At 32.9% G+C, this 14,697-nt stretch overlaps 1 protein-coding gene across 1 annotated transcript; it reads left to right on the top strand.

The window, feature by feature from the left end:
* Window positions 1-3,656: 3,656 nt before the first annotated feature.
* Window positions 3,657-5,052, top strand: LOC122316805 (E3 ubiquitin-protein ligase CIP8). Its single transcript, XM_043133598.1, has one exon. The coding sequence runs from the start codon at window positions 3,786-3,788 to the stop codon at window positions 4,857-4,859; it is 1,074 nt and encodes a 357-aa protein (XP_042989532.1). The 5' UTR covers window positions 3,657-3,785; the 3' UTR covers window positions 4,860-5,052.
* The last annotated feature ends 9,645 nt before the right edge of the window (window positions 5,053-14,697 follow it).

Here is a 14,697-nt window from a genome sequence, read left to right as displayed (position 1 = left end):
GAAACAGGTACATGAAAATAACGAGATCTCGTTACATTTCATGAATAATAGAGAAATTATGGATAGAAATAAAATCGTTGTCGATAACGTATTTCCATATGAGATGGCAATTGACATTACCAGAAGTAATGATGAAAGTGAATCAAGAATCGTCGAAGAATACGACGTAAAATATTGGCCAAATTTGAAAGAAACAATTCCTGCATAATTGATTCACTAGTAAAATATGATGCATCGGGACTTATAGTCCAAACACCTAAAGAAGTGATGCTTGTTGAATGTCAGTGGGTATTTATGAAAAGGAAATAAAAATGTGATATATAAATCACGAGTCAGTTTCTCAATTCCCGCAGAATTGATATCACTAAGTAAAATGTGATAAATATGGACTTAAAATCCAAACACCTAAAGAGGTGATTTTTGTTAAATATCAGTGGATATTTATATACATGATATAAAAAACCTGAAGCTTTTAATATGAAAATGTGATATAGAAATCACAAGTTAGTTTCTTGAAGAAACAATATTGATATGATTTTAAAGTGGTTGAAATCATATTGAGATTTTTATTAGCTTGAAAGTTACCGAGAGTTTGGATATGCATGATTAACTGCATATTTATATGGATCATTGGATCATGATATATATATATGAAAATCCCTGAACGATAGAAAATGTCTGAAACTTCTAATATGAATACATCTGGAAATATGTATTCTATCAAGTTTCAAAGATCCTTATATGATCTAAAGCAATCCAAACGCAAATGGAAACAAATTATTATTGCAGTTTATATATATGATTTAAATGTCATTGAGGCTCCAGAAGAGCTCATGAAAACTGCACATATTTGAAATATAAATCTGAAACCCTTGCAGCTTCAAGGGGAAGATGGATGATGTTATTTGTCATGAAATACCATCTTTTAATACAATTAGTATTTCAGATTCATATTATGGGTTTGATATGAAGTGTGCATTATTAAAAAATAAATAAAAGGGAGCACATAGAACATCTACCAAAAGATAGAAACACAAATATATTTGTGAAATATTATTTTATTATCTTGAAGCAAGAATTACAGAAATTTGAGGCATTTTGCCTTATTCTTCAAACGCTCTTATTTTTTAAGAATCTGCATGGCATCCCTATCTAAAGGGGTGGGTAATCGAAAAGAAGATTTAAGTAAGGATTTTAAATTCTTATTCTCTTACTTTATTGCTCCTATCTTCATGTTGGACTCCAGAAGAAATCGCTGAAGTATAGCAATATTCTCGTGGAGTTTGTTAACTCCACAAGTTCTAGATTGCAGTCGCTGAGACAATGCAACAATGGATGATGAGTATCGGGTACCGAGACTCACAAGCTCATAGATAGCTTCATTACTGACCTATGAGTTAGATCATTATATTGCATGATAGCACATGTGGTAGAAGCGGGAACAGCTGATGAACGAGGTGTAGAGTACCTCATATATTGGCCATGAGAAGATCGTTGAGCCATTGCAGGATAAGAATGCAGAAAGAGATTGCAGAGTAAAAATGCAGTATGATTACAGAAAAGTGAAGAAGATGAGATGCAAATGAAGATGAGCTGAATATCTCTTTTATAGAGAAAATTATTATACAACATCTCTCGTGAAACAAGAGAAAATAGACGAAATATAACTTCATAGCTCTGCGGCTCCTGACAGCATGCCTGACAGCTGCGGTGTCTGACAGCACGCCTGACACCTACAGAAGAATTGAAAATCAGCGGTGCTTGTATGGTCTAAAAGCTGGCCACCATTTTTATTGAAAAAGGAGGTTAGAGGTTTAATGTTGATGAATTATCCACTAACTGTTATTTACAAAAACTCCAGAAGAGCACAACTCCAGAAGAGTAGTGATGAGCAGAAAGATCCAGTTGTGATTATTTTATCAACATGGATCAAGTCCACAGTTAGTTGGATGTATAGATGCGAGTTATCTTTCAGATCCACACAAGAAAATCATTGCAATTCATGAGAAGAAAGGTGAAATTAATGTCAAGCAGATACGATCAATTGATAATCTGACAGATTTATTCACAAAAGCATTACCAACTGTAACATTTAAAAAGATTGTGCAGAACATTGGAATGCGGAGACTTGAAGACCTTTTATCGTGCACTTTTCAGGGGAAGTAATGTCTTAAAGACTTATGCTGATTGTACTCTTTTTCCTTCGCTAAGGTTTTATCCCACTGGGTTTTCCTTTGCAAGGTTTTAATGAGGCAATCTTAAAACATTTTACGGTACACATGAATATTGTATTATTTTTCCTTTGCCATTGGTTTTTTTTCCCACAGGGTTTTTCCTTGGCAAGGTTTTAACGAGGCATATTCTTTAAATATGGTCATCCAAAGGGGAAGTGTTATAAACTATCTCGAATTATATGACCACATTTAGCTAGCCGTCAAATGCATAGTACTAGTCGTCAAATGCATAGTGCATAGTGCTAGCATAGTGAGCTAGCCGCAAAATGCATAGTGCTAGTCGTAAAAAGCATAGTCCCTTTTGTACTCCTATATATATCGTTGAATCATTTAAGAAATTTATAAGTTTTCATAACCTCTCTGAACTCTATCTCTTTCTCTTTCCTTTTGAAAGTTTTATAACACGTTATGACTTTTTCTTTTCAATGATTTCATAACAATAATCTCTCTTTTATGTTATTGAGTGGTTATCTTGTCAGCGATAACTCCTTATATCATTCTAGTAAGTCAAATCCTCGATTTAAGACTTATTAGATTAGGTTAGTGTTTGAGCCCATGGGCTCAAAGGGAGAAAAGATTAGAGCCCTTATATATATATATATATATATATATATAAAATAAGGTTCATTAAGATGAGATAATATAAGTGGAGATAATTTATTAATAGTAGTGAGATTATTGAATTGAAATAAAATAAGATGATTTTTGAAAATTATGTGTTTTGATTACAAAATAAGATGAGATGATATAGTTTTGAATTCGAAAGTGATTTTAAAATAAAAAAAAAAATCTATTTATAGTCTTCAAGTGAGAACTACATGTATAGATCTTTTATTAAATAAAAAAATATCATTTTAGAATGAATACTTTTATAATTTTAAAATATTTAAATATAAAATTACTCAGATTGATATTATACTCTTCAAATAAAAACTATACGCAATATTACTTTTTAAAATAAGAGTTTGGATTAAAAAAATATCTCTCAATGCGAGTTGATGTCGATGAAAAACCAAACCTCTCCGTTGAATTCATCAAACCCATACAAAAAGCAAATCAAACTTCGCTGTTTAAAAATCTTCCACATTTTCCTATCAAAAAAAAAAAAATTCTTCCACATTTAAAATCTATTTCTTCAGTAATTAATAACCGCACATTTCTTTGAAAAAAGTAACAACCGTACATTATTAAAGCAATAAAATAAAAAATTGAGAGAGAAAATTCCAACATTGATGCGAAGGAAGGGCATGTAACCAAGGCGGCACTGGTGGACCCACCAGATAAACTCGACAAAAGTTTAGCATTAACTGCCCCGTTTGTTTTTAAAATCCACGTAATCACGCTGTCATTCCCATCGAACGGCTCTAAATCCAAGGCAAACCACCACCTTAGCCACATCCACACTTTAAACTTAATTGACACACTCGGCGTACCGGTCCTCAAAAATCTAAGATATCTAACCCCAATTTCCCTAGCTCCCCCCTTTTTTCCTTCACCTTCAATCGTGCCGGGTGCCTCGGCCGTATCGGATTAATACTAACCCGAAGCACCATGGCCGGAACCCCTTACCAGACACCGACGGAGCCAGTTTCCGACACGGAAACCTTGCAGTACTGGTGCTACCACTGCGAGAAACGTGTCTCTATCGAAACCCTAGACAATCTCCCAGATGTTATCTGCCACGAGTGCAAGAACGGCTTTGTCGAATCCCTTCCTGCTGCGTCGCGTCCGTCGTCGGCTTTACCTTCTGGATCATCCGATCAGGCTGAAGATCCGTTTCTGGGCTCACAATTCCTTCAGGTCCTCCGTATGATGGCGCAGGCCGCGCGTGAAGACCACCCGCCTCCTCCACCGCCTCGGGATCATTTGCCCGATGATGATTTTCTCCGGATTGAGCTCGATGGATGGGAAAATGATGAAGAAGACGAAGATCCGAACAATACTGAGTTTCAAAATCAAGAGGAAGAGGATGGGGACGAACCAGACGAAGAAGAAGATCGATCTGAAAACGAGGACCAGGAAAATCAAGATCAACCAGAGAGAGATGAGGATGAAGAAGACATGCGGCGAAGGCGGCGTGATCTGCTGCGGGTTCGGATCCAGGACTTTGTGCCCCGGGCAAGGAGTGGGCGGAACCGGATCTTGGACTGGGCTGAGATTCTGATGGGCCTGGAGGACACCTCCATCGAATTTCGTCTCGAGGTTCCTGAATCTGACCGATACGTCGGCAATCCCGAGGATTACGTGGACGCAGATGGGTACGAGGCGTTACTGCAGGCCTTGGCGGAGAACGATATATCCGCAAGGAGAGGACCCCCACCAGCGGCCAAATCAGCCGTGTTAGCTTTACCGGCGGTGAAGATCTCGTCGGAGGACCAGGCTTTGGTCTGCGCTATATGTAAGGACATGGTCAACGTTGGCGAGACGGCCACGAAATTGCCCTGTGCTCATGAGTACCACGGCGATTGCATTGGCCCGTGGCTGGGCTCCCGAAATTCTTGTCCGGTTTGTAGATTCGAGCTGCCAACGGATGATCCGGAGTACGAGGATGAGAGGAAGAAGAAAGTTTGGGCGAGTGCCTCTGGAGCTTCCGGTTCCGGGGGAGATAATTCTGGTTCAGGTTGATTCGAATCGGTATGCACCCTTTTTTTGTGGGGATTGTTAAGTTGTTTATGAACTTTGGGTTGTTTGTTTACTAGTGTATTAGAGTTGAGAAATGTTTCCGTTTCTTCTGAATGTAAATAGTATTTAACTCAAGTTGGTGTTGCTTATGTTCAATGTCATCCCTTTATAAATAAAGTTCTGAGATTATCTTGCACTAGCTTAGCCTGTTTAGCACGAGTAGAAGCTTTAGATTCAACCTCTGCGGGCTCAATTTGATTCTAAAACCGTTCTTGTTTTATACATTTATCTCATTTCTATTAAGGCAGAAGGAGACGGGTTTACAGTGGAGAGATGCTCAAACATTGATAAAGTCATTGTCCTCTAGCGAGGTTTCATGAGTATTGGTTGGCCATTCAGTTTTGGATAGTCGCAATGCATTTTTTTTTTGCCTGCTCTAACTACCTTTCGTGTTTGTATTGCCTGATATCATTTTGGCTATTTTCCTGCCCCTTTTCATTTCTTAGGTCGGGGCTGTTTGCCTAGGCGAATTTATATTCCATTTGCATTTGATTAGGGTGCCCCCTCCTCCCCGTGTATACTTTCTAGTTTCATCTCGGAGGCCCCAAAACTAGCAGGCCATATGCATAGCTGTTCTTATGGTATTAGCTCTCAGTTATAGTTTGATGATTTGTCCACTTTTATATTGTGCATCCATACCGAGTTCAGTAGCTGGTAAGGGTCACCAGAACACTCGGTTGTTTATTTATTTATTTTTTTCTGCATATTCTATTTTGAGTAAGGCTATTCTTCATCACTGCCTTCGTTATTTTTCGTAGCATTTTTGATGGGATACATTTATCAAGTTGATGCCATTTAAGTGGTAGATATAAGAAACTCCTTGAAATATGACACACTATTTGTGACTGGGGATGACAAGATCTGGAATGAATGGTAACATTTTTGTTTTATTACCCTCATGCTTAAGGTGGCTGCACTTTGTAACCGCACTGGAATGGTCTTGCTGGTTACTTGTTATGATGTTTATTACTGATTAAAGGATGTCTGTTTAATGATTTTTATGAAACTTGATATTAATAGGATCATTTTGTGAGGTATATAGTTGAAAAGTATGTATGCAGATATCCTTAAGAAGGAAGCCAAGCGGTTAACTGGCATACGATGATACTTTTTTAATAGTCCATCTGTAGAATTCCTTGGTGGAGTGGGCTCTGGGTTGATTTTTTTATTTTTTTGGTCTATTCTCTTCCTTATTTCTTCCCCGAATAGAAATCTGATTAACACAGGTGAGGTAAAAATTGTTTTCTGATTATGATATTTTAAAGTTCCCAAAGATGATTTAATGCCTCAGCTAATGTGGGAGAGAGAACAACAATAACAATGCTTTCCTGTTTTTGGCCTAGTGAGAAAAATGGTGACACTCAAATTAGGCAATGCAATGCCCTTCTTAATGAAATTAGGTTATGCTGTCAATACAATATGTGAAAAGCAGGAGTCGTCTTCGCATTCTTCTTGTTCACATACCTACCTCGTCAGAAGCACAAGTTTTTGCGTGCACGCGTTGGAGTTTGAATACCAATAATCCAAAGTGTTCACTACCGCTACTCCTTTTGACTATATTTCTGGTTAAATTTAGTCGAAGAGGAAACTATTTCACGTCGGAGTGGGGGAATGCTTCAACTAAGGCTGATTATTCCCTTGGAAAATCACTGCACATATCATGTTAAAAAAATAGATTGAAGAGATTTATTCGTTTATTTATCTTAATCAATCTTGTTCGTAAAATTTTATAATATTACACATACAAATACAATGATTCTTTGGCTACAAACAAACTGCAACTTTCAGTTAGGGCTGAGCAAAAATATAAAAATTCGGCTCCATTTTGATTCCGAGAAGTTGGAGGTGAAGTCTGATTTTTTTTCCCACCAAAAGTTGGAGGCACACAAACTCTGACTAGGGGGAAAAAAATCAGTGAACTGGTAAATTAGACTAAATTCACAAGTTGGTCTGATACCAGGTTTGGTTCAGTCTGGTGCTAATTTCATTTTTCTCAAAATTGGCCCGGTTTCCATTTTTTTTCCTAACATCGGACTGAACAGTTTTATATATATATTTTATTGTATAAAACATTTTTATATGATTTTTTATATTATATATAATTTTTATATATAATAATTTGTATTGTATAATAAATTAATAATTAATATAATATTAAATTTTAAAATCATATATTAATATATTCTATATTATAATACAACTATAATATATATTATAATATACTACATAATATATTGGAAAAATCAGACTGAATCGGACTGAAACTGGAAAAACTGGAAGTATCGGAATAGGGGCGTAATTGATGCAGTATCGATTCTTCAAATTTTAAGACTGGTATATACCAGTTCAGTTCTAAAATATGTCCAAAATCAAACTAAATCAGACCAGTTACAACCCTAATTTCGACTCTGATTTTACCCTCCGACTCCAATATTTTACATATTTTTATAAAAATATATGTATTTTATATATATTAATCTAATGACATTAACTACGAATATATAATAAGTAATCTATAATAACATTTAATACTAATGTATTATGTAGAAACACAAATATATATAAATTTATAATAAGTTATATAACATGTAATACTAATGTATAAGAGCAAAAGTATAATAAAGCTTCTTAAAAAAAGTATAATAACATGTAATGTATAATAATCAATGTATAATAACATATATCACTAATGTATAAATATTAAAGTATAATAACATGTAATAGTAATGTGTAGTAATCAATCTATAATAACACGTAATATTAATGTATAAGTGCTAAGCCACTAATGCATAATAACATATTAACACGTAATACTAACATAATAACTAATGTGTAATCACATTTAATACTAATGTATTATGTATAAACACAAATGTTTAAATTTATAATAAGTTAATCACATGTAATAATAATGTACAAGAACAAAATATATAATAACATGTATTAGTAATGTAATCAATGACTAATGTATAAACATTCACATATAATAACATGTAATGGTAATGTATAATAATCAATCTATAATAACATGTAATACTAATGTATAAGCACTAAGCCACTAATGTATAATAACATATTAACATGTAATGCTAATGTATGATAACATTTAATACTCAATTTAGTATATAATTAAATTAGAAATAAATTAGAAACTAATATAATAACATGTAATTAAAACTATAGTATAAGTTTATAATAAGAATAAGTTAAAGATTACTATAAAATATTATACTAAGTTAATATTTAATAACATGTAATACTATAGTATAAGAACATGTAATTAGATATGAGTTAAATGGTAATTGTTAATAATCAATAATAAGATTTAAATTTAGTAATAGAAAGATTATAAAAACCATAAATAAAGAAATTTATGATTAAAACAAATATTACAATTTGTTTAGAATTTGATTTAAGGTTTAGGAAAAATGAAAAGAAAAAAAGAATGATCTCGAAAGGGCTAAAACAGAGTCAAAATGGTATCGTTTGACTATGTAATCGTTTTGACTCTATTTTAATCACAAAACGGCAAAATGCCACACTCAAAGCAAAATGATGTCGTTTTACTTATATTAGACGTTAAATCACCATTGTACAACATCATTTAACATTTGGCCATGCTTACTCTCCCCTCCTCAAAATGCGAATCTTCACTAGTTCACTTCTCTTTAGTGTCTTCAACTCTTCAAACTTTGGGCCCACAACCTCCGATCTCTTCTCTCGTCTTCTCTCTCTCTCTCTCTCTCATGGAGACAAGGCTGAAGCTCTCGCAATCTCTGATCTCCTCTCTTGTCGCCTTTCTTTGTCCCTCTCTTAATTGAGTCAACTGTAACGAAATTCGAGTGAGTTTTTATAATTAGTTGTTGAAATGTCATATTGATGATTAGTCAGTGTTGGTAATTATGTGTTGGGTCTATCTATATACCTGAATGTTCTTCTTTGCGTGGATATTGATCAAACACAGAACAATGAGGAATACGGGGAAAAGGGATCTCTTATATATATTGGAGAAAAATAAAGTGAAGTCATCATTAGTTCTTCTAGCTATATGTTAAGCAAATGGTTAAGTATATAATATTTATATAAGATATATATTCATGTACTTAATATTGTTGGGTGTATTTTTTATTATATTTTTAGAATATTTCACTATTATTTATTATTTTATTATTACTTTTCATATATTTTTTCTATTTTATACTTTATTTATTACTTTTTAGTACTTTTTTATTACCATTCATAGAGTATATGACATCATCTCACTGCCTAAACACAATAAATTCACTTAGATTAGATGTGAAGAGACCTGAAATTGGGGTTAATCCAAGTGCATTCTAGTAGTTCCGTAGAGCAAGCAACCAAACTCTTGATTATTTCATTTTCAAAGCTTCAGAGAAATAGCAACGCCGGATAGCACTAATAAACGAAAAATTATTAAGATTTTTTATCCGTGTGAGAATTTTTTTGAAGAAAATTGGAAACTTGTTACGGCTTTCATATTACGTGATGATCTATATTCAATCATGATATTGTAGCTCGGGAGAGAAGTTTGCATGTGAATTAGGATATAACTTAAATAATTACACTTTGTCCCTTTAAACTTTCATTTAATTTACAATATACTTCCGAAACTACTAATTGAATCAAAGTGGATTCTCGAACTTTCAAAACTTCTCAATTCTCCATTCTGTCTACCAAAAGCGTTAAATTTAACGAAAATTCATTGCACGTGTTACTTATGTGTATAATATTCACTGCAAAGATATAATTTTCATTTAATTTATTATCATTGACCATATAAAATATAAAATAATATATGCTATCAATTAATAATAAATAATAAACCATTAAATAAATTTTTTTATTAATTTATATATGGTTAATGAATATAAAATAATTTAATTGTGTACATAAATCATTTATACTTACTTGCAACTTAGGTATAAATTAATTTTATATATGGTTAATTATTAATGATCTATTATTAATTAATAGCATATATTATTTTATATTTTATATGATCAATGATAATAAATTAGATGAAAATTACATCTTTGCAGTGAATTTCGTTAGATTTAACACTGCTGGTAGACAGAATGAGGGATTGAGAAGTTTTGAAAGTTTGAGCGTCCACTTTTATGCAATTAGTAGTTTTGGATGCATATTGTAAATTGAGTGAAAGTTCGAGGAGACAAAGTGTAATAATTTCTAACTTAAACCTATAAGTCGGTTGACTTTACTCCCGATAAGCAACTTACATTAATATTTGTTTAAAAAAAAAAACAAAAACTTACATTAATATTTAACAAAGAAAAAGTTTATTTATCATCTCCATATACCACACATCACATATAATTTTTTAATTTTTAATTCTTTTTTTACCAAATATGTAATGTATGGAAGATAAGTAGAAGAATTCAATTAGTTTAGAAATAACAAAATCAATTTTAAAAAAAAATGTGGTGTGTATAAATGATGAGTAGAAAAATCTGTATTCATCAGTAACATTGTGCAATTTGAAATGAGATGGTTTTAGATGAAAATTAAAAGTTAAATAAAATATTATTAGAATATTATTTTTTAATATTATTATTATTTTATAATTTGAAAAAGTTGAATGATTTATTATATTTTGTACAAGAATTTAAAAAAATTATAATAATAACATGAAAACTCTATGAATCTAAACTAACCCTTCGTTTATAATTAAAGAGAATGAAGTTCATTAATAAAACACCTATATAGTGCTTTTGAAGAGAGGTATTGATAACCTGAAGGGGTAGTCAAACTAAGTTATAAACCTAGACCCACGCTAGGGTTGCCGCTGCTCTCTCTCTCTCTCTCTCTCTCTCTCTCTCTCAAGTTTCACCTCTAGCAAAAATCAAGCCAGAGGGGTAGCTCCCTCCTCACATCTGTTTAGACTAGACAATGTATAGTGGTTGTATTTTTTTATTTTATTTTTTCCCAATTTTTTGTTGTATTTTTCGTTCAAAGTGTGGCGAAAAGCCTATCCGATGCTCTTTAGAGCCCAGTGACCACCACATGCCCTACAACAGGATTCCCAAGTCGTTGATCCTTCAGATGGGTGAAGAATTTCGTCGAACAGAGCATTGTGTGAGTCACACTCGTGGGTCAAAGTGAGTGAGTTCCACGCACCGTCATATGGGGAAGCTCATGCTGTCGCCACGCACAACAGGGACCAAGGTCCTTGATTTCTTCAGAGCCAACCGTCAGCTACACTTCTAGGATAGCACGTGTCCCTCACACGGTCACGTGCCACCACGGTCTATTTGCTTTTGTATTTTTTTCCTGCAAGGCTGAAAATGTGGATCTAAAATTTTCAAATTAAATTCGTTATTTTCACATCTATCTGTTTATGTTTGTTCTTTACTTTCGTTTAAGTTTAAAAAAATAGTCTATTGGACATTTTGTCTATAGAGTGCAAGTTCTCTCTTCCTCTGGAGGGTGGGGTTTGGAAGCCCTTTTCTCTTCTGGAAGGTAAGTGATGAAATCTCTACTTTAGTCAGAGTGTTGTCTCTCAGACGTTTGTCTGTAGAAAGTTATAAAAGTTAAGATCATACTAATTATAAAGGAATTTGTATATTGGGAGAGCCTCAACTGTGAGTAATTGGCTTCTAATTATATCAGGTTATAGATGTAATTACGTGTTTATGAATGAATGAAGTCTATTTCTCAAAAAAGAAGAAGAAGAAGAAGAAGAAGAAGAGAGCTATTGATGGATTGAAATACAAGGGTGACCATACACATCATCACGATTAAAGGAGGTAATAATAATTAATCTGAACATTGAGAAATTATAAAGCCCAAAGCCGAAATCGCCCGATTCTTTTTGGTGGGTTAAGTTGGTTAACACTCACAAGTCACCACGGTCGGCTCTAACATCTCATTGTCGTTCTCTGCTTCTCAACTCACACCGCCACCAAGCAGAAAGCTCTCATCACGCCGCCCTTCTCTCTCACGTTGCCAGCCTCCCTCACTCCCACCTCTCGGCTCTCTCAGTCTCCTTCTCTGAGTTATCTCTTACAGTCTCAAATCGCACCCTCAATTCAAATCACGCCACCCCCACTCAATCCCACCTTTCAGAGTCTCACGCCGCCCCCACTCCCACCTCTAAGGCATATATAGTTGCTAAATACTCTTTGATTTGTGATTAATGTATGATATTGGTGTTGGTTTTGGTGTGGGTTATTTTTTAAATATTTCGATTGGTTGGCTATAGATTTTCCTGAGTTGTTTTTGGGTCTTTGCGGACGTGGGTTATTGTTGATTTGTTGTTTCCAACTTTGAACTGATGTTTTTTTTTTTTTTTTTTTTCAGTTTCAATTGATGTTTCATGAATCATGATTCGGGTGTTTGGATTTGTATTACAATTTGTAAAGCGGAATTCTAGGCTGTGCGAAAAGCCTGCTTGCACTTTTGAGGAGGTTTTGATCGCTTTTGTTTTGCCTAAACAGATACTACAACTAGGAATGGCTGATGCCTTTGATGGTTGGTAATAGAAAAATTCCAGGAGAGTAATGCTTTGGTTATACAATTCAAATGAAAATATACGAGATGTTTTGTTAAAAAATAAATAAAATAATATTATAATATAATTTTTTTAATATTAATTTTGTTTTGAAATTTAAAAAAAAAATTGAATTTTTATTATATTTTATGTAAAAATTAGTAAAAATTATAAAAATTATATGAGATGAAATAAGATAGTTTAGATTTAGATATCTAAACTAGTCTTAATAGTAGTTAAAACAGATAATTTATATTTTTTTAAAGAAGTAGATTGAAAGTGTTGTTTTTGTGCTCTAATTGTGTTTGGCCACAAGAAATTTTCATCTCAAATATAAAATTGCCATCTCATCATTACAACTTTCTCAAATCTCCATACAAAATATAATAAACAATTTAACTTTTTCTTAACTTTTTCAAATTTCAATACAATAATAATATTAAAATATTGTTGCCCAGATGACTAACAAAAGAGGAGGGGTGAATTGAGTTGTATTAAAAAAATAACAATTATAAATCAAATATATAATATAAAATATAAACAAAATATGAAATAACAATAAATATAAAGAGTAAGGGTAAAAGAGAAGCAAACTCAGTATATTAACGAGGTTCGGCCCCACTGCCTACGTCCTCGCCTCAAGCTACCCCTTGAGGATTCCCAAATTCACTATTCAACCTCCTTCAGGTGGAGATAGAAACCTATTACACCTTTGAACAACACCGCTACAAAGGATCCGTGTAGAACACTCTCTACACTTGCAATCATCTTACACGTGGTGATTCAACTATTCCCTGTGTAGAATACTTTCTATACACACAAGGGTTATACACATCATTTTTCTGATACAAAAGCTGATAGTGGGTAGGTTATTAGAAAATACTCCTCAATGAGTGAAATAAGAACAATACAGCGCAAACTATATCTCTCAAAATGAATAAAGATTAAGGCTCAATGTTTAGAGAAGAGAGAATGAAAGTTTTGAATGAATATTATATGCTCTTGGTGTTGTGAATGTGAAATTCTCAAATGATCTATTTATAGGCATATGAGACTTCATATTCAAATTTAAAAAGATTCACATATCAAAGACAACATCATTCACTTTTTCAAAAAATTCAAATAAAAGGTTCTTCTTTTTCAATTGTCAAAGACAACATCATTCATTTTTTTTCAAAAAAATCAAACCTAATCTTTTACTTTTGGCATATGACAAAATGAGCACACTTTTCTTTTCAAAAAATTCAAACCTAATCTTTTACTTTTTGATATGACAAAAGGAGCAAACTTTCCTTTTTAAATTTCTCAAACAAAATCATCTACCTTTTGTATAAGTCTAAAAAAGCATCAATTACTTTTGAAAATATTCAAATAAAACATGCACATGTGAAAGATGACAATCAATCATCTTTAATATTTTCAAAGTTCAACCCTTTAATCAAGGCATGTACATGTAAAAGATGACAATCAATTATCTTTCAAAATTTTCAAATTTAATTTTCAAAAATATTCATGCACATCTGGAAAATGTATTTTAATACTTTATGATAAAATATTAATTTTGAGCATTAATCCTAATTTCGAATTTTAAGAGATTTACAACATTACTCTATGAATTTAATGTGAACTTATTTCCTTCTTGCTCATGCTTGGTTCTTTGATGTGCTTGATTCCATTGTGTGAACAACTTGAGATTGAAACTCCTTTATTCTTTGAATTCATTTGTTATCATCAAAATCCATGTGTAGATTTATAATCACATGAAACTTGAAACCTTAGATTCAACAATCTCTTCCTTTTTGATGATGACAAATACTTGATAGAACTTGAAACCTGTATTAATACTTAAACTCCCCCTAAAAATATGCGTTAGTTTTTCAAGCAAAAGTATAAATATAATTCCAAATATATATAACAAGTTTAGCAATTTAAATAATGTTAATGTTCTAGTTTAAAACTTCTCCCCCTTTTGGCATCATTAAAAAGGATCGGCAGCAAGCAAAATGGATTGAAGAAAATGATGCGTTTAATAGTCACTGTAGATAGTTGAAAAAGGAGCCGTCCGTGACCCGACAAATGCTGCAAAGTCTCGAGGCCTAACTCTATGAATTTAGTGCGGTTGGAGATTTAAACAATCGTCTGATGTTGTTGACAAACGTGATTGAAGGCTCTGAGTTGCTATAAAAAAATGATCATTTTCATCTATCAGATGCCAAAAAAATAATCGCTTCTTGACCTGACTTCTGTTTTTCC

Source organism: Carya illinoinensis, chromosome 7 (genome assembly GCF_018687715.1).
Source record: "Carya illinoinensis cultivar Pawnee chromosome 7, C.illinoinensisPawnee_v1, whole genome shotgun sequence".
NCBI classification, from domain to species: Eukaryota; Viridiplantae; Streptophyta; class Magnoliopsida; order Fagales; family Juglandaceae; genus Carya; species Carya illinoinensis.
This window is presented reverse-complemented; position numbering and strand designations above follow the sequence as displayed.

Coding starts and splice junctions, on each gene's coding strand:
- LOC122316805 (XM_043133598.1), top strand. CDS start 3,786: ATGGCCGGAACCCCTTACCAGACACCGACGGAGCCAGTTTCCGACACG.